At 40.2% G+C, this 25,428-nt stretch overlaps 1 protein-coding gene across 1 annotated transcript; it reads left to right on the plus strand.

Annotated features, from left to right (window-relative positions):
• The first annotated feature begins 684 nt into the window (after window positions 1–684).
• Window positions 685–6,614, plus strand: LOC107819963 (putative glucuronosyltransferase PGSIP8). The gene is made up of 5 exons (XM_016646161.2): window positions 685–1,265; window positions 4,539–4,791; window positions 4,992–5,193; window positions 5,308–5,455; window positions 5,786–6,614. Exons 1-5 carry the CDS (start codon window positions 970–972, stop codon window positions 6,327–6,329), a joined length of 1,443 nt encoding a protein of 480 aa, XP_016501647.1. The 5' UTR covers window positions 685–969; the 3' UTR covers window positions 6,330–6,614.
• The last annotated feature ends 18,814 nt before the right edge of the window (window positions 6,615–25,428 follow it).

Consider the following 25,428-nt stretch of genomic DNA (forward strand, 5'->3'; position numbering starts at 1 on the left):
CCATTAGGGTTTTGGTGGATTACAGTTTAGAATAGAGATCTGTCATTTTTAAGGGGAAAAAGAAAATCCAAATGATTCATTATTTCTCTACTAGTAAACGTGTTTAAGGAGAAGAATTAAGGTTTAAAAGCATAGCAAGAACGAATCAAAATATTCAACACAAAATCATAGACAATGAATGGAATGGTTCAAATTTAAATGCTTTGAGTGTCTATCTTTCTTTAATTTTTTTTTCCTTTGTTATAGTGGGAAAATAAAATGAATCTTCTTTTAAAAATGTAAAAAGAACTATGTGTCCTTAAACGTTTACTTCCGTACAGGACACTGCAACAAGTTGTAACGTCTCTATTTATGTAGAAAGTAGAAACAATTGCTGGTCCATTCCCATTGTAGAGAAGAAAACAAAATTTGGTAATTAGGCATTTCTTTAAGTAAGATATTTATTCATAATTACTACTTAAGACAAAAATTTCTTTGCCGCGTAATCCAAAATTACCCGTAAATCGAGTCAACGTACAGAAAAAACCAACGCATAACCCATCACTTCCAACATGCAGTCCCACATATATCTATCTCAAACAAGTACACCTCGAAACAACAAATAAAAATAAGTACTAGTAAAATATTACTCCACTAGTTGGTCGTAGAAATTTATACAGTAGGATTTTAAATTTATAAAAAGCCGGTTCATTTCCATAAACTCCTTAACTTTATTCCAACCTTCCATTCCATACTCTCAGCCCCCAGATCCCCTTCTTTATTTTCACAAAAAGAACAGAAACGTGTTGTTAATATTCTGTGAAGATTGGTCATTGAGGAGTTTGATAGAAAGCTAGGGGAGTGGTGGTGCAGCCATTTTTTCACCGGAATCTTGTTTTTCCGGTGAACTTTTAGACACCCTTCTAGCTAGAAGTGGACAATGTCATAAGAAAAAACATCATTTTTTTTAAACACACGAAATAGGAGAAGATGATAGGGAAAATGAGCTTGTTGTTTGTATGTGGGTTTTGGGTTTTGATGATGTCATCAGCATCGGCGACATTAGTAGTTCGTGGTGCTGAAACGGCGTCGTTTACAGAGGAAAGGAAAAATGGGGCGCAACACAGAAATGCATATGCGACAATGATGTATATGGGAACACCAAGAGACTACGAGTTCTACGTAGCGACACGTGTCATGCTCCGATCACTTTCCCGGCTAGGCGTTGAAGCTGATCTCGTCGTTATTGCTTCACTTGACGTTCCTCTTCGTTGGGTTCGCACTCTGTAAGTCTCATTTCTTATTTTCTCCATTTCTGCAGTAAATTTAACATTGTTGACCGCAAAAAGGTTAAACGCAGAGGTTTTTGCGGTGAAAGTGAAAACAAATAGTCGGAACTTTTAAATTTGTGGTCCTTAACAATTTAAAAAAAGTGCTCGTAAAAGATTCTAGGGTATAAGGGTAAGTTTTAATAAAATTATTTTCGAATTTAGAGAGGATTATTTTTTTTTAGAAATAAAAAAAAATATGTTGAAATAAACTTTGGAACGGATATAGTATACTATATACTTTCTCGTCATGATTTGTTTGTTATTGATAAGTTGGTGCTGTTAATATATTTTAGAACTCTATCTAAATTCGCTCCTTTTTATATTTTAAAACTCTTCTATATATTCAATTTGAATTCTGTTATTGACATGCTTGGGTTATTAACCTTCTTGCTAGGTATATTTTTTGTCATTTTATACAATAGAGTATTGTTTTCTACTCGTTATTGAACTTGGGGGTGTTGAACTTGAAACGTTTAGTGGTAGGTAGGCCCACGTGAAAGGGCTCCTCTTAACCACACTGACAAAAAAGGCAGAGACTTGTAAGGATTATAGTTAAAAGGTTGGCTTTTTGTACTATTTTAGTACAACTAAATTTTGTTGAGACGTGGAAAAATAGAGTATACTGAAGTTGGAATGGGTCTATTCCTATTTCCATCTTAGTAGAGTATTTAATTTTTCTGAATAGGTTTAGAGCTCGTAAAAAGGAGGCCAGTTTGGAGTTTAGGGACTAGTTGACAATTTTGGCCATCTTGATTTTGCCAGCTCAAAAATACGTACTTAGGATTTTTCTAAACTACCAAAAGATATTAGAGATAGTACAAAATTAGCTGTTAATTCACATGCTCTTACAAAAGTTTTCCATCATTTTTTTTTTCTGATCCACTGATGCTACGAGACGAAATGACTTTATTTTATGTGTTTCATGCTATGGGACGTCAATTAAAGACGACTATGGGACAATTAGGATATTATTGTTTTAGCCTTTTTAGGGATAATTGACATGAAGAGTCAAGAGATAAGACTAAGAAAATAATTGCGAGCTTCTTTTTTTCTTCTTCCTTTTTTTTTCCCCTGGAATATGATTATGTCACATGGCCCACATCTTTTACTTACCAAAACATATTTATCACAGAAAGGGGTGATAATAATCTTGTAGAACAGTACGAAAATTAAAAAATTTACTAATTCTTAGTATGACTTCAGATATTAATTCCTTATTTTCTTAAATGAAATAAAAAGATTTGGAAGTAATTTGAAAATACTATAAAATCATAATTTACGGAGTCGATTCTCTTGAACAGAACAAGAATATGTGGCAGCTTAGTATGTCCAAAAGTACAGGAGAACCTTTAATAGATAAGATATTATTATCAGTATTTAATATTTGGTTATTCATAGCATTACTATATATTTATAGTTTAAGAGTGTCTGCAAAAAACTTGGTAAGATCGTTGTATATAACAAGAAGAAGAAATGGTACACTAAAAAATTGTGATAAAGTTGGCAGAATAAAAATAAGCTTTTTCTGGGCCAATGAGTTTTGGTTTGCAAAGGAACTTGTATGAATTGGTTGCTTCTTGGAAGTGCTCCTTTTGCTCTTTGTTCTTTTCACAGCTAATATAATATAATATTATGGCCACTTTTTCAAGGCTTTGGGAAAGTCACTTGTGACATTGCTGGACACAATTGAAACTCGAGACATGACTATTCTTCTCTAGGGAAAAAAAAACAAAAAAGAAAAAGAAAAGCACTTGATACTCGCTATTAAAAGTTTCTTTTTTGTCCCATGATTAAGGTACTTTACATGATATGCTCAACATATGTTAGTGTGCCTAAATATGAACAATCTGCAAACTCTAATGGTTTATGTCATGTGTCTCTTCTAGTTTTCTTATTCCTCGGATAAAAATGAATGTTGTCTAACTTCACAATGTAGGGGTAAGGTTTGCATACACACTATCATTTTCGGACCATACTTGTGGGATTACACTGGGTTTATTATTGTTGTTGTTGTTATTATTATTATTGGATACGAATGAAGTATATTTGTTCTACAAAGGATATTCCTTTTTGATTCTTTATTTTATGATTCAAGGGTAAGATGACTACGATGGTTGCCGCATGTAGGAAGACTAAAGCTATCAAAAGGGCTACTTCATTAGAATATGTGTTTGCACTTTGCAGTTTGTGTTTTAACTTCTAATTTGCCTTTTGGTACTCCTTAAGTAAAGCATATTCCGGTTCCCTATTTAGTTGGGACCTAAAGTTGGTCTATTCTCAATTTGAGCCTTCCTCTCTTTGCGTGTTCCAATCGTTAAAGAAAATTCTTTTTGGTATGTTCTTCCTAGTCAAGTTGTTTTAAGCTATGTTGCACGGACTCTCCAAAAGTGTCTTTGTGTGTGGGTCGGATCCTCCGAAAGTAGTACATTTTTGGAGGATCCGACATGGGTGCCACATCATTTTGGAGAGTCCATGCAACATAGGTCTTAAGTGCTAAACGTTATCCACTGGCCAATTGCAATCTACGAGCACAGCACAAGCTAAAGTATATTTTCAGCTTGGGTATTCCTCCATTTTTTCTCGTCCATTTCATAATCTTGATAAATTGAAACTATGATTGGGGTGAAGGGGGGCTCAAATAGTTTCTTTGGTTATGTTCCTGGCAATTAAATTGGAGCTTGAATATTATCTTGTGGAACAGGATTGTTCCTAAAATTTGTTCACCTTAGACCTAAGTAGTTGAAATATTTGAAAAACCATTAGCTTGAATCCAATTGACAAATTCCATCTGATAAGTGATCTCGGTCATTAGGTGCCTTTGTAAGGCCTAGCAGCCATTCTACTTTGCAACCTAAGTAAGTTCATTTACTAGATTTTGTTTTAGCTAAGATTGGTTGACCAAGATTTTGCTTGTAGAATCCATGTAACAATTATGTGCACACTTATAAGTGGGGAAAATGTGTGACCATAAGATCTACTAGAAATCATTCCATTTCAACCTACTTGCCTAGGTGAAAGGTATATTTGCTACGATGTATTTGAAATTTTGAATCAAATTAGTGTAATATACCATTTCAAGTGAAATTAAGCAGCTTAACATATAGAACTATGTAAAAGTCTTATACTAAGTAGACCGTTGTGACTGTTACATCCATTCTATTGTTATGTCACTGTGAAAACTATGTGAACCTTGAAAATTAACTAATGCTTTACGTACTTGGTATGCAGAGAACAGGAAGATGGTGCGAAGGTGGTGAGAGTTAAAAATCTGAACAATCCATACTGTCTCAATCCTAATTGGAGATTCAAGCTGACACTGAACAAACTTTACGCATGGAGCCTCGTAGATTATGACAGGGTTGTCATGCTTGATGCTGACAATCTTTTCCTCCAGAAAACTGATGAACTTTTTCAATGTGGCCAGTTTTGTGCTGTCTTCATTAATCCCTGCATTTTCCACACTGGTCTCTTTGTCTTGCAGGTAAATTAATTTAAAGCCTTTCAATAGTATTCTAGCCCTGACTAATTAATTTGCTAATGTTGGCAACTCAATCAGTATGATCAGAGTTATTGGCTTAGACTTTTGTTTGTTGTTCTGAGAAGAACTACCTGAATCAGCTAGTGCTTCTTGATTGACTTCAATTGAAAACTGCATCTTTCTTACATGAGTTAAAATTGCAGCCATCAAAAAAGGTGTTCAATGACATGATTCATCAGATAGAGATTGGAAGGGAAAACCAAGACGGTGCAGACCAAGGTTTTATTGGAGGCCACTTCCCAGATTTACTTGATCAGCCAATGTTCCATCCTCCTCTTAATGGTTCTAAGCTCCAGGGAAATTACAGACTTCCTTTAGGTTACCAAATGGATGCATCTTATTATTGTAAGTTTTGAGACTCTGAGTATGTTTACTGAACAAAGTTTGTCATATTTCACTGTGCAGTTTTGTAGAGTCTTAGACAAATTATAACGATTATCTACTTTTAATTATTTTCAGACCTCAGACTCCATTGGTCAGTACCTTGTGGACCTAATAGTGTCATTACATTCCCTGGTGCACCATGGTTAAAACCATGGTATTGGTGGTCGTGGCCTGTCTTACCTTTGGGCATCCAGTGGCATGAACAGCGGCTTCTAACTGTTGGGTAAGATTACAACACTTTCTGCTTTGAGTGACATATACACATGAAAGGTTATTCCTAGATTAACCATTGTACTCGTCTGGAGATTGTTGTCAATGAGTTTAGAAAATGAGCTGAACATTACTTACCTGACCGGCGTAGCAATTAACTGCAAGATTTATGCAGCCCGGTGTTTCTATAAAATAGCACGAATTGATTACTTCTTTCATCCCTGTTGCTGAACGCTTAAACCTCTTCCTGAAGTGCATTCATAATCTACAAGATTCATTGTACTTGTAACCAGAGATATTTGATGCTCATGACAATAACAGCTGACCTGTTTGTATTTGGCAGGTATGGTGCTGAGATGACAGCAGTGCTTATCCAAGCTATATTTTACCTAGGACTTATTGTAATGACACGCCTAGCACGCCCTAATTTAACTAAGTTGTGCTATCGCCATGATGATAGCAAGAGTATCTTCTTACTACGAACTGGTCTTAAGTTGATTGCTATATGGTCCATTCTTGCTGCCTACACAGTTCCTTTCTTCGTCATTCCTCGTACAGTTCATCCACTAGTTGGCTGGAGTCTCTACTTACTCGGTTCCTTTGCACTATCCTGTATAACAGTGAATACATTCCTTTTGCCGATGCTACCTGTTTTAGTACCATGGATTGGAATACTTGGGGCCCTTTTGGTGATGGCGTACCCTTGGTACAACGACGGTGTTGTAAGAGCAATGGCTGTTTTTGCATATGCCTTCTGTGCTTCCCCGGCATTATGGATAGCACTGGTTAAAATCAAGTCTTCTCTTCACGTTTCACTTGAGAGGGAAGGATTCTTGCCTAAGTTAAGTGAATCTACGGCACCTGCTGGTTCTAACAAACTGTATTGAAATTCTTGAAGTTGAAGGAAACAAAAGGTGAATTAATTCTTCAGAAACACCTCCAATTCGCTAGTCGGCGTAGTAGGAGATTGAAGTGTGCTTGTGCTATCCTAGCTGCCTCAGTCTGTGTTAAAAGAAAGGAATTTGTGAGTGGGTACTGATGTGAATTACACAATTTAGAATTTGGATGATATTTTGTGTTGTACATGGGACTATCTCAGGTCTATTAATTTCTTGAATGTTACTCCAGGAAAAAGATTCATTAGTTAATGTGAGTTAAGCTACAGTTTCTCATTGATTATTTCTTTTGCTAACATGTATATTGGATAAAGGTTCTTAACTTCTTTCATTTACTCATGATTTAATTTATATACATCGACAATATAAACCTTATTGTCATTGTTGTTTGATTAATATACTAAGATTTAGCCTGAGAACTGGTCAAGTTGACCTTTAATGAATACGAAGTGGCAAATAAATTGGCAAGAACTCTTCTCCAATGGAGGGAGTACTTTGTTCTATTTAAATTTGCCAAATAAATCATCGTCAGCCTCAATCTCTTTTCGTGTTTACATGTTATCTGTAAAGAAGTGGTCTTGCTATCAATTTACTGTAATCATATCTAGTTGATAATGGTAAGAAAAAAATAAAAAACAAAAAGGAGTGTAGATTTTCTTTCCATTAACATATTTGGAGTAAGGAAGTCTTGGTGAAATACGTAGAATAAAGTCTGAGATGTCGTTGAAAAGGAAACCTTGTAATAAGAAAGATCAATTTGCCCCTAAATGGATATCCTCACCTTGTGCTAGAAAACTCGCATTGGATTAAGGGATAATCAGGCTCCAACTTATGACTTCCACCACGTCAAGATGACACTCTACCGCTGAGTTATATCCCTTCCCCGCACCATCGAAAAATAGAACTGACTAATCCTAAGTTAAAGGGCCGAGAAAGTCAATGCCAGTATTCTTGAACAATTTGGAGCCTGGCCTTCTTTTCACACTATTACGGATACGAAAATAATGGTAAAAATTAGATTCAATTGTAACTCCTTGATACTTTCTCTTTCTTGATATATCAAAAATTGTTAGGCTTTGGAGGTCCTTATGCCTAGAAAAATCGTGCAACTATTGGATGATGATATAGGACAAGCCACATGACATTGATCAATGAATTTTAAGTCCTTAGACTCTTACTTCTTGAAATGGAACTAACGATTGACATCACATGTGAGGTAAAATGTTGTTAAATTACGGTTGCACTAGATGGTTTTTCGACTTTTAGATAGACTGCTTTAGTAAATTTCTTGCTGTTTCACAACAAAATGAGAAGCAATATATGTTAATAAGTTTGGGATTTGTGTCTTAGTTACTGCCCTTTGTGTGGAAAGGTTTCCGCTTATGCTAGAGTTGTGTGTTGCATACAGATTTTTTTTCGCTTAACCATGATTAAGTTATAGATATTTTCGCTTCAATTTATAGCTTTTGTTAGGATCAGTAAACCGGGTAGTGCGGAATTTAGTCAAATAATGTTATAATGACAATAACAAAGACAATGCAAGTTGATAATAACGGCAATTAAAGAAGATAAAGAAGACACAAATTTAACGTGGTTCGGTCAAGTTGAACTATGTCCACAAGCGGAGAGAAGCAATTTCACTATACCAACAAGAGTACAAAATTAGAGTAAATACTATAATTAGTCCCAAATACCTTAAGAAAATAACCTCACAAGACCACTCCAAAGAAAGAGTTCACATAAGTGTTTCCCAACACTCACTCTCTTACAAAATACTCTATAATGAAATAAAGGAGGAGAAAGAAAGACAAGAGTGAAAAACTCTTGAATTTGTGTGTTTACAAATGGGGAGAAGCTCCTCTATTTATAGCAAGAAATCCTTGGCCTAATAGTGGATATTATGTCATGGTAAATGTCATGATCCACAAATTTTGTTATAGTGGATATTACGTCATGTCAAATTTTCAGTTTATATATAGTAAATTTGCTCCACCTTCTCCGCAAAAATCTCAATGGGCAAAATCATTCTTCATAAATGCTAATCAAGTTCAGGCAAAGCTTGAACTTGGACACTGGAAGAGGTTTTGTGAACATGTTAGCAGGATTGTCTCTAGTATTGATCTTCTGAACAGAGACTTTTCCTTCATCAATGGTTTCTCGGATGTAATGATACGTTATATCAATGTGCTTCGTCCTCTCATGATACATCTGATCTTTAGTCAAGTGAATGGCACTTTGACTATCACAGAAAATTGTAAGACCACCTTGGTGTGAACTGAATTCCGCAAATAGACCCTTTAACCATAAAGCTTCTTTGATTGCCTCGGTCACTGCTGTATATTCTGCTTCGGTAGTAGCTAAAGCTACTACATATTGTAATGTAGCTTTCCAACTAATAGCGCAATTACCAATGCAATATACATAGCCTGTCAGTGATCTTCTTTTGTCAAGATCACCTGCATAATATGAGTCTATAAATGTGTATTTGAAGTACCTCGTAAGTATCTGAGAATCCATTTCACAGCCTGCCAATGTGCTTTACCAGGGCAAGCCATATACCGGCTTACCACGCTCATTGCTTGTGAAATGTCTGGACGTGTACAAACTATTGCATACATAATACTGCCGACTGCACTGGAATAAGGAACCTGTGCCATGTACATCTCTTCTTCCGCTGACTGCGGGGATTGAGCAACTGATAGCTTAAAATGAGCAGCAAGAAGGGTACTAACTGGTTTAGCATCTTTCATGCCAAACCTCTGCAAGAATTTCTCCAAGTACTTATTTTGGGTCAGAAATAGCCTGTTGGCTTTTCGATCTCTTTTGATCTTGTAACGACCTGGCCGGTCGTTTCAGGAGTTATAGCCCCGTTTCCCCCTTTTCTACTTCTTTTTGTGTTATTCAGCTACATTGTGTTATACCGGGTTAGTCGGTTCGGGTCCGAAATGGTTTCGGAGTGGATTGAGACACTTAGTCTCTAAAGTAGAAGCTTAAGTTGGAAAACATCAACCGAATGTTGACTTATGTGTAAACGATCTTGGAATTTAATTCTGATGGTTCCATTAGCTTCGTTAGGTGATTTTGGACTTAGGAGTGCGTCCAGAATGTGATCTGGAGGTCCATAGTGGAATTAGGCTTGAATTGACGAAAGTTGGAATTTTGGTGATTTCGGTCGGCAGTGGAAAAATTTGATATCGGGGTCGGAATGGAATTCCGGAAGTTGGAGTAGGTTCGTGATGTCATTTGTGACGTGTGTGTAAAATTTGAGGTCATTCGGACGTGGTTTGGATAGTTTCGGCATCGGTTGTTGAATTTGGAAGTTTAGAAGTTCTTAGGCTTAAATCCGAGGGTAATTTAGTGTATTGATATTGTTTTGAGTGTTCCGAAGGCTCGACTAAGTTTGTATATTCATATGTGACTTGTTGGTATTATTGGTTGAGGTCCTGAGGGCATCGGGTGTGTTTCGGATGTTCGACGGGTTGGTTTTTGGTGTTTGAGAGCTGCTGGTGTGAATTCTGCTGGTGTTTCCGCACCTGCGGAAGGGGAGCCGCAGGTGCGAGGTCGCAGGTGCAGAGTGGTGGAGCGCAGATGATACAGTGTGGATATAGGCTGGGTCCGCAGGTGCGTAGAAGTCTGTCGCATCTGCGAGCCCGTAGGTGCGAGACCTGGGGCACAGATGCGGAGAGGAGGATTTTGGGCAGGCTTCACAGAAGCGGAAAGGAAATGCGCAGGTGCGCGATTTGTGCCGCATATGCGGAAAATGGGAGGCTAAGGCTGGAGTGCAGGTGCGAAGGCTTGGCCGCACCTGCGAGCCCGCAGGTGCGAGGCCCAAGCGCAGGTGCGGAGGCTGAGGGATTAAGTGAGTTTCGCAGGTGCGGCGATTTGACCGCAGGTGCGGTCCCGCAGGCGCGAAGAATAGGCCGCAGGTGCGAAAAAGCCTGGGCAGAAAGTATAAATTGCACACTTCGCGAATTTTGGTCCATTCTTCACCATTTTCAGTCGGTTTTGAAGCTTTTGGGAGTGATTTTGAAGAGGGATTCAAGGGGATATCAATGAGGTAAGTTGCTTGAGCCCTAATACTCGCGTTTATGGTGATTTCTCGTTGTTTAATCATTTAATTAGTGGAAATTAGGGGTGAAAATGAGGGGTTAGGGCTTGGGATTTTGGAGAGTTGATTTGGGAATTTGAGGGACCAAATGAGGTCGGATTTTGGTAAATTTTATATGTATGGACTCGTGAGTGAATGGGCTTTCTAGTTTTGTGACTTTTGTCAGTTTTTGAGGCGTGGGCCCGGGGCCCGGGTTTGAGCCAATTTCGGGTTTTGAGTCTAATTTGGTATTTTTCTTGTGGAATTGATTCCTTTAGCCTATATTGATCGTATTATATTGCTTGTGGCTAGATTCGGAATGTTCGGAGGCCGAATCGAGGGGCAAAAGCATCGCGGAGTAGGGATTTGATCGGTTTGAGGTAAATAACGATTGTAAATCTAGTCCTGAGGGTATGAAACCCCAGATTTCGTATCATTTTACTATTTTGAGGTGACACACATGCTAGGTGACAGGCGTATGGGCGTGCACCATTGGGGATTGTGACTTGGTCCGTCCCGTAGCAACTGTAAAGTTGCATATTTTGTTGAAACTATATGATACTTATGTTTTTTAGAAAGCGTTTCTGTAAATTGGGCTTAATGCCATGTTTGGGTTTTGTGCCAGTGCTGTTTGGACCCTTAGGGGCCTTTTCTTACTATTCTCTCACTGTTTTCGATTGAAAATCTATACTCAGTCATTGTTATACCTTTTTACTTCATAACTCAGTTTTTATTACTCTGTTTTGATCCATATAAATGTTGTTTTGGGCTGAATACCCTGTTTTACTGAGAGCCCGAATGGCTTGAGAGGTTTATGACTGTGTGAGGCCGAGGGCGTGATTTGTGAGGATATTTATGGGATCGAGCTGCACACCGCAGCATGTTTGATATAGGCCGAGGGCCTAATTGATTTATGCCATGATTTGGCTTGATATAGCGCTTGGGCTGAAGGAGCCCCTCGGGAGTCTGTACACATCCCTAGTGAGCGCAGGTACCTACTGAGTGCAAGTACCGAGTGCTGAGTGACTGGGAGGCATGGGTGATTATGAGGTTTGCCAGAGGGGCTGTATACGAGTGATTGTGAGGTCTGCCCGAGGGGCTGTATACGAGTGATTGTGAGGTTTGCCCGAGGGGCTGTATATGAGTGATGTTGCCCGATGGGCTGATTATGATTTCATTATTTTTGCTCACCTTTGCATTGAGCTTTTATTTGAAAGCTGTTGAAAATATCTTTAAATGATTTTTATTGGAATTTGGTTTACCGAGATGATTTGATTCAAACACTGATTTTTAAAGCATGTTGTATTTTTCGAGATTTCATGATATGAACTTTATATGATTTATTGCTCGTCACTACTGCTTAGTCTTTATTTACTGTTGTTACTTACTGAGTTGGCATACTGACGTTACTCCCTGCACCTTGTGTGCAGATCCAGGCGTATTTGGACACGGTAGCGGCTATTGACTATTCCGGTTGCAGATTTTCTTGGGGATAACAAGGTAGCTGCCTGGCGATTGCAGCCCTGCTCTTCTCCCTCTTATCTTCCTTTAGTTGTATTTAGCTATTTTTTAGACTATGTTAGTCTCGATATTGTCAGACAGATTATAGTAGATGCTCATGACTAGTGACATCCCGATGTCGGGCTTTTCTTTTCCGCACTTTTGTTTTGATTTGAACTCCTTTACGAAGGTTTTTATATTAAACAGTCTTGAAATTATCTTTAAAATGAATATATCGGTTTATTTTAGAAATGAGTCGGCTTGCCTAGTTCCACGATAGGCGCCATCATGACAGGGTTAGTTTGGGTCGTGACAGGTTGGTATCAGAGCCTAGGTTACATAGGTCTCACGAGTCATGAGCAGGTTTAGTAGAGTCTTGTAGATCGGTACGTAGACGTCTGTACTTATCTTTGAGAGGCTGCAGAACCTTTAGGAAAAATTCCACATTCTTGAATTCTTGTCGTGCGAATCTGTTGATTCTGGTAACTAAACCTCTGTTGTTTCATTCTCTCACAGATGGTGAGGACTTGTACTACCGGGCAGGGTGGACAGCCACCGCCGCGAGAGACCGAGGTCGCGGTAGAGGCCACGGTAGGGGAAGATGTGCAACCCACACAACAACTGGGGCAGTACCTCCAGATCCACCAGTTGTTCTAGATCAGGACCAGATTTTAGTTGTTGATGCACCCGCTCAGGCACCACATGTGCCTATTGTGATTCCAGGCCTCCAGGATGCCCTAGCTCAGATTCTGACAGCGTGTACCGGGCTTGCTCAGGCGGTATCTATCTCAACGGCCGCATCTACTTCTCAGGCCGGGGGAGGCACTCAGACTCCAGCCGCTCGCACACCCGAGCAGGTTGTTCATGGACTCCAGACACCGGAGGCACCACCAGCCCAGCCGGTTACAGCTGCTCAGGACTATGTGGTTCCTGCTATGTCTGAGGATGATCAACGTAGGTTGGAGAGGTTTGGGAGACTCCAGCCTCCACCTTTCAGTGGCACAGAGAGAGAGAGAGAGGATGCTCAGGACTTCTTGGACATGTGTCAGAGGATACTCACTACAACTGGTATTCTAGAGACTTGTGGGGTCTCATTCACTACCTTTCAGTTTTATGGGACTGCACTCAGATAGTGGGAGACTTACGAGAGGCGTAGGCCTGTTGGCGCAGTACCCCTTACTTAGCAGCAGTTCTCCGTGGTCTTTTTGGAGAGGTTCGTGCCTCAGTCCCACAGAGAGGAGCTACGCAGACAGTTTGAGCAGCTTCGCCAGGGTGATATGTCTGTGACGTAGTATGAGATGCGATTCTCGGAGTTGGCCCGTCATGCTCTATGGTTGGTTCCCACAGACAGGGAGAGGATCATAAGGTTTATAGATGGTCTCACTTTTCAACTACGATTGCTTATGACCAGAGAGAGGGTGTCTGGTGCTACTTTTGATGAGGTTGTCGACATTGCTCGACAGATTGAGATGATTCGCGGTCAGGAGAGGATTGAGAGGGAGGCCAAGAGGCCTCGAGGACAGGGAGGAATTAGTGGTGCTCCTTATGGGGGTCAGTTCCAGCACGGCAGATGACGTCTATTAAGGCATGCTCAGCCAACCCGCACAGTTCACCGTGGTGCATCATCGGGCCACGATTCTCATAGTTCTCATCAGGGCCACTCATCACTCAGTGCCCTTCCAGCCCAGAGTTTGTCCCGTGCTTCATCAGTTCAGGACTCTTCCATACCGGGTTCTTCTACCAGTTATCCCGGTGCTAGGGGTTCCCTTTAGTCCCCGTTACCAGCACTAGGGAGTTGTTTTGAGTGTGGGGAGTTTGGGCATATGTGGAGGGAGTGTCCTCATCGTCATGGGGGTTCATCTCAGCAGAGGAGTTAGCCATTGACTTCAGCTCCAGATACTTCACCACCCGCCCAGCCAACTAGGGGTGGAGGTCAGTCAGCTAGGGGCCGCCCTAGAGGGGAGGCAGATCAAGGGGTGGCCAAACCCGTTTCTATGCTCTTCCTGCCAGACTAGATGCTATTGCTTCAGATGCTGTGATTACAAGTATTGTCTCAGTTTGTCACAGAGAGGCCTCTGTATTATTTGACCCTGGTTCCACGTATTCATATGTTTCCTCGTACTTCGCCCATTTTTTGGATATGCCCTGTGAGTCTTTAGTTTCATTCATCCATGTATCTACTCCTGTGGGCGATACCATTATTGTGGACCACGTATATCAATCATGTGTGGTGATTATTGGGGGTCTGGAGACCCGAGTGGACCTTTTGTTGCTCAGTATGGTTGACTTCGATGTTATATTGGGTATGAATTGGTTATCTCCATGCCATGCTGTTCTAGATTGTCACTCTAAGACCGTGACATTGGCGACGCCGGGATTTTTGAGGGTTGAGTGGAGCAGTTCTATAGATTATGTACCTAGTAGAGTAATTTCATATTTGAAAGCTCATCGTATGGTTGAGAAGGGTTTCCTATCTTATTTGGCATTTGTGAGGGATGTTAGTGGTGAGACTCCTGCCATGGATTCTGTTCCGGTGGTACGTGATTTTCCGGATGTGTTCCGTGTAGACCTGTTGGGCATGCCGCCTAATAAGGATATTGACTTTGGTATTGATTTGGTGCCGGGAACTCAGCCCATTTCTATTCCACCGTATCGTATGGCACCATCAGAGTTGAAGGAGTTGAAGGAACAACTTCAGGAACTCCTTGATAAGGGGTTTATTCGGCCTAGTGTGTCACCTTGGGGTGCACTGGTTCTATTTGTGAATAAGAAGGAATGTTTCATTAGAATGTGTATTGATTACAGGCAGTTGAACAAGGTCACAGTCAAGAACAAGTATCCTTTGCCTCATATTGATGATTTATTTGACCAGCTTCAGGGAGCGAGGGAGTTCTCCAAGATTGATTTGAGGTCCGGGTATCACCAGTTGAAGATTCGGGATTCGGATATTCATAAGACAGCTTTCAGGACCCGATATGACCATTATGAGTTCTTAGTGATGTCTTTTGGGCTGACCAATGCCCCAGCAGCGTTCATGCATTTGATAAACAATGTATTCTAGCCCTATTTGGACTCATTCATTATTATATTCATTGATGACATCCTGGTCTACTCTCGTAGCCAGGAGGATCATGCTCACCATCTGAGGATTGTATTACAGAGATTGAGGGAGGAGAGGCTTTATGCAAAGTTTTCCAAGTGTGAGTTTTAGCTTGGTTCAGTAGCATTCTTGGGGCACGTAGTGTCCAGTGAGGGTATTCAGGTTGATCCAAAGAAGATAGAGGCGGTTCAGAGTTGGCCCAGACCGTCCTTAGCTACAGAGATTCAGAGCTTTCTCGGTTTGGCCAATTATTACCGTCGGTTCGTTCGTGGTTTCTCGTCTATTGCATCGCCCTTGACCAAATTGATCCAAAAGGGTGCTCCATTCAGGTGGTCGGATGAGTGTGAGGAGATCTTTCAGAAGCTCAAGACTGCCTTGACCACAACTCCAATGTTAGTTATGCCATCAGCTTCAGGTTCTTATACTGTGTATTATGATGCCTCGAGGATAGACATTGGATGTGTTTTGATGCAGGAGGGTAGGGTGATTGCCTACACCTCGCGCCAGTTGAAGACCCATGAGAAGAACTATCCTTTCCATGATCTTGAGTTAGCAGCCATTGTTCATGCCTTGAAGATTTGGCGTCATTATTTGTACGGGGTTCATTGTGAGATCTATACTGATCACCGGAGTTTGCAGTATCTGTTCAATAAGAAGGACCTTAATTTGCGTCAGCGGAGATGGTTGGAGCTTCTTAAGGACTATGATTTCACTATTCTGTACCATCCAGGGAAGTCCAATGTGGTGGCCGGTGCTTTGAGTTTCCGAGCAGAGAGTTTGGGGAGTTTAGCATATATTCCAGTAGCAGAGAGACCTTTGGCATTGGATGTTCAGGCCTTAGCGGGACATCTTGTGAGATTGGATATTTCAGAGGCTAGTCGGGTATTGGCTTGCGTGGTCTCCAGGTCTTCTCTTTATGACCGTATTAGGGAGCGTCAGTATGATGACCCTCACTTGCTCGTTCTTCAGGACAAGGTCTGGCGAGGTGATGTTAGATATGTGACTATTGGCTTTGACGGCGTGTTGAGGATGCAGGGATGGATATGTGTGCCTAATATAGATGGGCTTCGGGAGTTGATTCTTGAGGAGGCCCACATTTCGCGGTATTCCATCCATCCGGGTGCCGCGAAGATGTATCCGAATTTGAGACAGCACTATTGGTGGAGGCGGATGAAGAAGGATATTGTTGGGTTTGTGGCTCGGTGTCTCAACTGTCAGCATGTTAAGTATGAACATCAGAGACCGGGTGGCTTGCTTCAGAGGTTAGAGATCCCAGAGTGGAGGTGGGAGCGAATCACCATAGACTTCGTAGTTGGGCTCCCATGGACTTCGAGGAAGTTCGATGCTATTTGGGTGATTGTAGATCGGCTGACCAAGTCTGCGCACTTCATTCCAGTTGGTACTACTTACTCTTCAGAGAGGTTGGCAGAGATTTACATCCGAGAGATTGTTCGCCTGCATGGTGTCCCAGTTTCCATCATTTCAGATAGGGGCACTCAGTTTACATCGCAGTTTTGGAGGGCCGTGCAGCGAGAGTTGGGTACTCAGGTTGAGTTGAGCATAACTTTTCACCCTCAGACGGACGGGCAGTCCAAGCGCACTATTCAGATATTGGAGGACATGTTGCGTGCTTGTGTCATTGACTTTGGGGGTTCATGGGATCAGTTTCTGCCGCTCGCGGAGTTTGCATATAACAATAATTACCAGTCGAGTATTCAGATGGCTCCGTACGAGGATTTATATGAGAGGAGGTGTAGATCTCCAGTAGGATGGTTTGAGCCGAGTGAGGCTAGGCTCTTGGGTACAGACTTGGTCCAGGATGCATTAGATAAGGTGAAATTGATTCAGGAGCGGCTTCGTACGACGCAGTCTAGGCAGAAGAGCTATGCGGACATGAAGGTCCATGATGTGTCTTTTATGGTTGGGGAGAAGGTTTTGCTGAAGGTATTACCCATGAAGGGTGTTATGAGGTTTGGGAAGAGGGGCAAGTTGAGCCCCCGGTTCGTTGGGGCCTTTTGAGGTGCTTCAGAGGATAGGGGAGGCGACTTATAAGCTTGCCTTGCCACCCAGCTTGTCGAGTGTGCATCCAGTGTTTCATGTTTCCATTCTCCGGAAGTATGTTGGCGATCCGTCCCATGTTTTGGACTTCAGCACGGTTCAGTTGGAGGGTGATATGACTTATGATGTGGAGCGGTGGCCGTTTTAGATCGGCAGGTTCGGAAGTTGAGTTCAAAGGACATAGATTCGGTGAAGGTGCAGTGGAGAGGTCAGCCTGTGGAGGAGGCCACCTGGGAGACCGAGCGGGAGATGTAGAGCATATATCCATACCTATTTGAGACTCTAGGTATGTTTCTAGACCCGTTCAAGGACGAACGTTTGTTTAAGAAGGGGAGGATGTAACGACCCGACCGGTCGTTTCGGAGTTATAGCCCCATTTCCCCCATTTCTACTTCTTTTTGTGTTATTCAGCTATATTGTGTTATACCGGGTTAGTCGGTTTGGGTCCGGAATGGTTTCAGAGTGGATTGAGACACTTAGTCTCTAAAGTAGAAGCTAAGTTGGAAAAAGTCAACCAGATGTTGACTTATGTATAAACAATCTCGGAATTTAATTATGATGGTTCCATTAGATTCGTTAGGTGATTTTGGACTTATGAGTGCGTCCGGATGTGATCTGGAGGTCCGTAGTGGAATTAGGCTTGAATTGGCGAAAATTGGAATTTTGGTGATTTCGGTCGGCAGTGGAAAAGTTTGATATCGGGGTCGGAATGAAATTTCGAAAGTTGGAGTAGGTTCGTGGTGTCATTTGTGACATGTGTGTAATGTGTTTCGGATGGTCGACAGGTTGGTTTTTGGTGTTTGAGACCTGCTGGTGTGAATTCTGCTGGTGTTTCCGCACCTGCGGAAGGGGAGCCGCAGGAGTGAGGTCGCAAGTGCGGAGTGGTGGTGCGCAGATGCGTACAGTGTGGAGGTAGGTTGGGTCCGCAGGTGCATAGAGGTCTGTTACATCTGTGAGCCCGCAGGTGCGAGACCTGGGGCGTAGATGCGGAGAGGAGGATTTTGGGCAGGCTTCACAGAAGGGGAAAGGAAATGCGCAGGTGCGCTTCCGAAGGCGCACGATTTGGGCCGCAGATGCGGAAAATGGGAGGCTAAGGATTTAGTGCAGGTGTGAAGGCTTGGCCGCACCTGCGAGCCCGCTGGTGCAAGGCCCGAGCACAGGTGCGAAGGCTGAGGGATTAAGTGAGTTTCACAGGTGCAACGATTTGACCGCAGGCGCGAAGCATAGGCCGCAGGTGCGAAAAGCCTAGGTAGAAAATATAAATTGCACACTTTGCGAATTTTTGGTCCATGCTTGAGCCCTAATACTCATATATATGGTGATTTCCCATTGTTTAATCATGTAATTAGTGGAAATAGGGGTGAAAATGAGGGGTTAGGGCTTGGGATTTTGGAGAGTTTAATTTAAGGATTTGAGGGATCAAATGATGTCGGATTTTGATGAATTTCATATATATGGACTCATGAGTGAATGGGCTTTCTAGTTTTGTGATTTTTGTCGGTTTTCGAGACGTGGGACCGGGGGGAGGGGTTTGAGCCAATTTCGGATTTTGAGTCTAATTTGGTATTTTTCTTGTGGAATTGATTCCTTTAGCCTATATTGATCGTATTGTATTGTTTGTGGCTAGATTAGGGACGTTCGGAGGCCGAATCGAGAGGCAAGAGCATCGCGGAGTAGGGATTTGATCGGTTTGCGGTAAGTAACGATTGTAAATCTAGTCCTGAGGGTATGAAACCCCAGATTTCGTATCATTTTACTATTTTGAGGTGACACACATGCTAGGTGACAGGCGTATGGGCGTGCACCATTGGGGATTGTGACTTGGTCCGTCCCGTAGCAACTGTAAAGTTGCATATTTTGTTGAAACTATATGATACTTATGTGTTTTAGAAAGAGTTTCTGTAAATTGGGATGTATGCCATATTTGGGCCTTGTGCCAGTGCTATTTGGACCTTTAGGGGCCTTTTCTTACAATTCTCTCACTGCTTTCGATTGAAAATCTATACTCAGTCATGGTTATACCTGTTTACTGCATAACTTAGTTTTTATTATTCTGTTTTGATGCATATAAATGTTGTTTAGGGTTGAATACCTTGTTTTATGGAGAGCCCGAATGACTTGAGAGGTTTATGACTGAGTGAGGCCGAGGGCCTGATTTGTGAGGATATTTATGGGATCAGGCTGCACGCCGAAACATGTTTGATATAGGCCAAGGGCCTGATTGATTTATTCCATGATTTGGCTTGATATAGTGCTTGGGCTGAAGGAGCCCCTCCGGAGTCTGTATACACCCCAGTGAGTGCAGGTACCTACTGAGTGCGAGTGCCGAGTGCTAAGTGACTGGGAGGCATTTGTGATTGTGAGGTTTGCCTGAGGGTCTATATATGAGTGATTGTGAGGTTTGCCCAAGGGGTTGTATATGAGTGATGTTGCCCGATGGGATGATTATGATTTCATTATTGTTTCTCACCTTTGCATTGAGCCTTTGTTTGAAAACTGTTGAAAATATCTTTAAATGATTTTTACTGGAACTGGGTTTAAATGAGATGATTTGATTCAAACACTGAGTTTTAAAGCATGTTGTATATTTTCGAGATTTCATGATATGAATGTTATATGCTTTATTGCTCGTCACTACTGCTCAGTCTTTATTTACTGTTGTTACTTACTGAGTTGGCGTACTCACGTTACTCCCTGCACCTTGTGTGCAGATCTAGGCGTATTTGGACACAGTAGTAGCTGATGACTATTCCGGTTGCAGATTTTCTTGGGGATAACAAGGTAGCTGCCTGACAATCGCAGCCCTGCTCTTCTCCCTCTTATCTTCCTTTAGTTGTATTTAGCTATTTTCCAGACTATGTTAGTCTCGATATTGTCAGACAGATTGTAGTAGATGCTCATGACTAGTGACACCCCGATGTCGGGCTTTTCTTTTCCGTACTTTTGTTTTGATTTGAACTCCTTTACGAAGGTTTTTTATGTTAAATAGTCTTGAAATTATCTTTGAAATAAAAATATCGGTTTGTTTTAGAAATGAGTCGGCTTGCCTAGTTCCACGATAGGCGCCATCACGACAGGGTTAGTTTGGGTCATGATAGATCTCCATGCCAAGGATTTTCTTAGTTGCTTCCAAATATTTCATCTCAAATTCACTTTTCATCTGATCTTTCAAATTGTGAATTTCTGTTAAATCCTTAGCAGCAATGAGCATGTCATCAACATATAATAATAGGTACACAAATGAACCATCATTTAACTTCCGAAAGTAAACACAACTATCATACATGCTCTTTGAATAACTATGACCCAACATAAAGGAATCAAACCTTTTATACCATTATCTTGGAGACTGCTTTAATCCGTACAAGGATTTCTTCAACAAGCAAATATGATCTTCTTTTCCTTCAATTTAAGTCCTTCGGGTTGATGCATGTATATTTGTTCCTCAAGTTCGCCATGTAAGAAAGCTGTCTTAACATCAAGTTTTTCTAATTCCAAATCATATATGGCAACGAAGGCAAGCAAGACACGAATAGAGCTATGTTTAACAACATGTGAGAAAATGTCATTAAAATCAACTCCTTGTACCTAACTATAGCCCTTTACAACTAATCGTGCCTTATACCTTGCATCTTCAACCCCTGGAATGCCATCCTTTTCCTTGAAGACCTATTTGTAACCAACAATTCTTTTTCCTGATGGCGGCTTCACAAGAGACCAAGTACCATTCTTGTGGAGAGACTCACTTTCTTCATTCATTGCAATCAACCACTTTGCCGAGTCAGCACCAGAAACTGCTTCTGAATATTTTGATGATTCTCCAATTTCTTCAGTTTCTTATGCAACTGAAAAATCAAATGCAACATAATCTCCAAACTTAATGGTTGTTTACCTTCTCTTCTTGGTCTATGTTTGGCTATAGAATACTCCTCTTCTTCTGGTTCAACCTCAGGAGTCTCAACTTCAGGCATTTCAGCTTCTGGCTCAACTTCAGGAGTTTCAACTGTATTTTGTTCCAAAGTTGATGAGCTTGGCTCAGAAGGAATGCCAATCTCAATCTCCACCTGATTCTGTGTACTCTTTCCTTTATCTGTATTACAAGAACTAGAAGACTCTTTTCTAGAATGTAAAATAGAGAATTCATCAAAGGTTATATCTCCACTAATTATAAATTTTGGTACCTTGGGATCAGGATACCACAGTTGGTATCCTTTCATCCCAGATGCATACCCAAGGAAAATGCACTTTTTAGCCCTTTGCTCTCATTTTCCATCATTTACATGCATGTATGCAGGGTAACCAAATATCTTTAAATCAGAATAATTAGCAGGAGTACCTGACCACATTTCTTCTGGAGTCTTAAAGTTCAAAGGTGCAAAAGTAGCTCGGTTGACAATATAACAAGCTGTAGAGATAGCTTCTGCCCAAAAGGCGTTTGTCAACCTAGCATTTGAAATCATGCAATGAGCCCTTTCCAAAAGAGTTCTATTCATCCTTTCTGCCACACCATTTTGCTGAGGTGTCATTCTCACAGTACGATGTCGAGCAATTCCTTCATTCTTGCAAAATTCATTGAATTCATCATTACAAAATTCCAAGCCATTACCTGTTCTAAGCTGCTTAACCTGTTTTCCTGTTTGCTTCTCAATCAAAACTTTCCATTGTTTGAAATTTAAGAAAACATCACTTTTATTTTGAGGAAATAAACCCAAACTTTCCTTGAATAATCATCAATAAAAGTTAACATATACCTGTCACCACCTTTTGATGGGGTACGTGAAGGACCCCAAAGATCTGAATGAATGTAATCCAAAGTACCTTTTGTTCTATGAATCACTGGAGATTTGAAGCTGACTCTTTTCTGCTTTCCGAACACACAATGTTCACAGAACTCCATATTTCCGATAGTTTGGCCACATAAGATACCTCTTTTGCTGTGGATGGAAAGACCTTTTTCACTCATATGCCCCAATCGCATATGCCACAATTTGGTGATGTCAGAATCTGATTTATCTGATATTGAAACTGCAGCAGCACCTGTAATAGTAGATCTCAAAAGAGTATACAACGTACCAGATCTGCATGCTTTCTTGATCACAAGAGCACCGTGAGAAATTTTTAGAACTCCACCTTCACCTGTGTACTTGCACCAAGAGATTCTAGAGTTCCCAAAGAGATGAGATTTTTCTTCAAGTCAGGAACATGTCTAACATCGGTGAGAGTTCTCACCACACCATCGTGCATTTTGATTCGGACAGTACCTTTTCCAGTAACTTTGCAGGCAACATTGTTGCCTATCAAGACAACTCCACCTTCAATAGATTCATATGTGGTAAATAAATCCTGATTAGGACACATATGATAAGAACAACCCCAATCTAAAATCCACTCATTATTAGATTTGAAACTATTATTAGTTGCTAAAAAAATAGTTCCCTCAGTCTCATCAGCAGCTACATTTGCTTCGACAGTGTCAATATTTTTGTGCTCATTTTTCTTTTCTGTATGATTTTCTTTGTTTTTCAATTTAAAGCATTCAGAAATAATGTGACCTTTCTTATGACAATATTTGCACATGACATTTCTGTATCTGGATTTTGACCTTGATTTAGGTTTCTCACTACTTGAATCTTTCTTATTGGATATACCTCTTATGAACAAGCCTTCTCCTTGGTTCCCACTAGTTTTTCCAGTAATATCTCTATCTATTTGTTCTTTTGATTTCAAAATAGATTTGTTATCTTTATAAGAGATATTATCCTTTCTATAAAGCATAGTATCTCTTATATGTTTAAACGACTGGGGTAAGGAAATAAGCAATAACACAACTTGATCCTCATCTTTGATCTTTGCATCTATGTTACTTAAATCCATAAGAAGATAATCAAAAGTATCAAGATGTGTAAGTATAGAGGTACCTTCAGCCACACGAAAAGTGTAGAGTTTTTGCTTTAGGTAAAGCCTGTTTTCTACTGTTCTTTTCATATATATGGTTTTAAGATTTTCCCATATGCCTTTGGCTGAGCTTTCTGCTGCAACTTCACACAAAACCTCATTTGAAAGATTTAAAATAATACCTGTTTTTGCCTTTTTTTCTATGACGGCAAACTTCTCGTCCATCATTTTATCCGGCATCTTCTCTTTTCCTCGCAGTGCCAAATCTAAGCCATCCTAAATTAGGATAGCTTTCATCTTTAATTGCCACATTTCGAAGTTTGCACTTCGGTTAAATTTCTCAACATAAGACTTTGTTAGAGTCATTTTGGCTATTTAAACTAACCCAGTTAGATCTGGCTCTGATACCAGTTTGTTAGGATCGGTAAACCAGGTAGTGCAAAATTTAGCCAAAAAAATATTATAATGACAATAACAAAGACAATTCAAGTTGATAATAACGACAATTAAAGAAGATAAAGAAGACACAAATTTAACGTGATTCGGTCAAGGTGACCTACGTCCACAAGCGGAGAGGAGCAATTTTACTATACCAACAAGAGTACAAAATTAGAGTAAATATTCTAATTAGTCCCATATGCCCAAGAGAATAACCTCACAAGATCACTCCAAAGAAAGGGTTCACATAAGTGTTTTTCAACACTCACTCTCTTACAAAATACTCTATAATGAAATAAAGGAGGAGAAAGAAAGACAAGAGTGAGAAGCTCTTGAATTAGTGTGTTTACAAATGAGGAGAAACTCCTCTATTTATAGCAAAAAATCCTTGGTCTAATAGTGGATATTATGTCATGGCAAAGGTCATGATCCACAAATTTTGTTATAGTGAATATTATGTCATGGCAAATGTCATAAAAATTTGGCCCCACTTGAAAAAAAAAGCTAAATTAATGGCTATATTACAGCTTTTATAAAAAAAAATTCCATCCCCATCCGACGTTTAGCAGTATCTATGTTTCAAATTTTATTAATTTTGAGTTATTCACTAGAATTGTTAGCGAATGAATATATAAGGTGTGTAAAAGGTTGACCTTACAAATAGGATATTTAAAAAGAAACCTTGTGGAAATTTGGGTGTTTGTATGTGTTAACCCTTTTAAAATAAGAGCCCACTTCATGAAGAAATATAGAAAAAGTTAGCTCAATGATAGGACAATATTGCTGCATGCACACCAACATGCAGATCTAATTACCATTTCAAGATTTGATCTTAAATATTTGGTACAAAAAGCAACGTTTTAGAAACTCTACAACTAAGATCCAAACTCACCACCAATGGATGTGGTGCAATGGATGTGGATGCTCTTCTCTTAATCAGAGGTCTTGCGTTCGAGCCCTGGGTATGGAAAAATCCTTGGTAGGGAGCGCTTCCTCCAAATGGGACCCTATGCAGCGCGAAACCGGGTATAGTCGGGCTCCAATGCTGGTACCAGACACCTGGTGGGAAACCCAAAAAATATTGCCAAAATGGCATGGCGTAGCCATTTTTATGGTTGGCTATCCAAAAATAGCCACCATCGCTAATGTAATCGATTTTTAGCCATTTTGACTTAAGATATATTAGTAAGTGACATTTTTTCCCTTGTCCTTTTTAACTTCCTGTTTATTTACTTTATGTTTTTAATCGCTTTTCGCTTTCTCTTTAGAGCAGTGCATGGATTTCGATTTCGTGTGATTACTTTCTTCGAATTTAGTCTGGTTAGGTCAAATTTTCTTCAAATTTCTCTGGGTAAGTCTTTTTTTACAATAATGTGTTTGAATTTTCATTGTTATTGTTGTTTCGTTTGTTTCAATTTTGATTTCCGTATTGTTAGCGTTTAAATATTTGCGGTATTTTAACATCTGCGATTTGTTTTTTTCTATTCAGTAGTTCGACTTATTTCTGATAATTTTGTCACTATGTTATTAGTTTTATGTTGTAATATTGTAATCATTGCATAACTTATTTTGATAAGTTGTTCAAATATTTTTATAGTCGCTATATATTAGGGTTAATTTTCAAGTAGTTTTTTGCTTCAACTGCATTATAGATTGCTCGAGTTATTGTTAAAATTTGAAATTCAGAACAATGTGGTGGACTTCATACATAATAAATTTAGTCCAGTATATTATACTGTAAGTCTGTTGTAACGACCCGGCCGGTGGTTTTGATTATTATAACCCCGTTTCCCCATTTACTACTCAATTTATGCTTTATAGTTGTTTTATGACTTACCTGGCTAGTTGGTTCGGGTCCGTAAGGAATTCAGAACGAAATGAGATACTTAGTCTCATAATTGAAATTTAAGTTAGAAAAGTTGACCGGATATGGACCTATGTGTAAAAGACCTCGAATTTGAATTTTGATGATTCCAACAGCTTCGTATGGTGATTTTGGACTTAGGAACGTG

The sequence above is a fragment of the Nicotiana tabacum genome, chromosome 22 (assembly GCF_000715075.1).
Source record: "Nicotiana tabacum cultivar K326 chromosome 22, ASM71507v2, whole genome shotgun sequence".
NCBI classification, from domain to species: Eukaryota; Viridiplantae; Streptophyta; class Magnoliopsida; order Solanales; family Solanaceae; genus Nicotiana; species Nicotiana tabacum.

Coding starts and splice junctions, on each gene's coding strand:
- LOC107819963 (XM_016646161.2), top strand. CDS start 970: ATGATAGGGAAAATGAGCTTGTTGTTTGTATGTGGGTTTTGGGTTTTG. Junction 4,792..4,991: donor CTGGTCTCTTTGTCTTGCAG/GTAAATTAATTT, acceptor TTAAAATTGCAG/CCATCAAAAAAGGTGTTCAA. Junction 5,194..5,307: donor AATGGATGCATCTTATTATT/GTAAGTTTTGAG, acceptor AATTATTTTCAG/ACCTCAGACTCCATTGGTCA.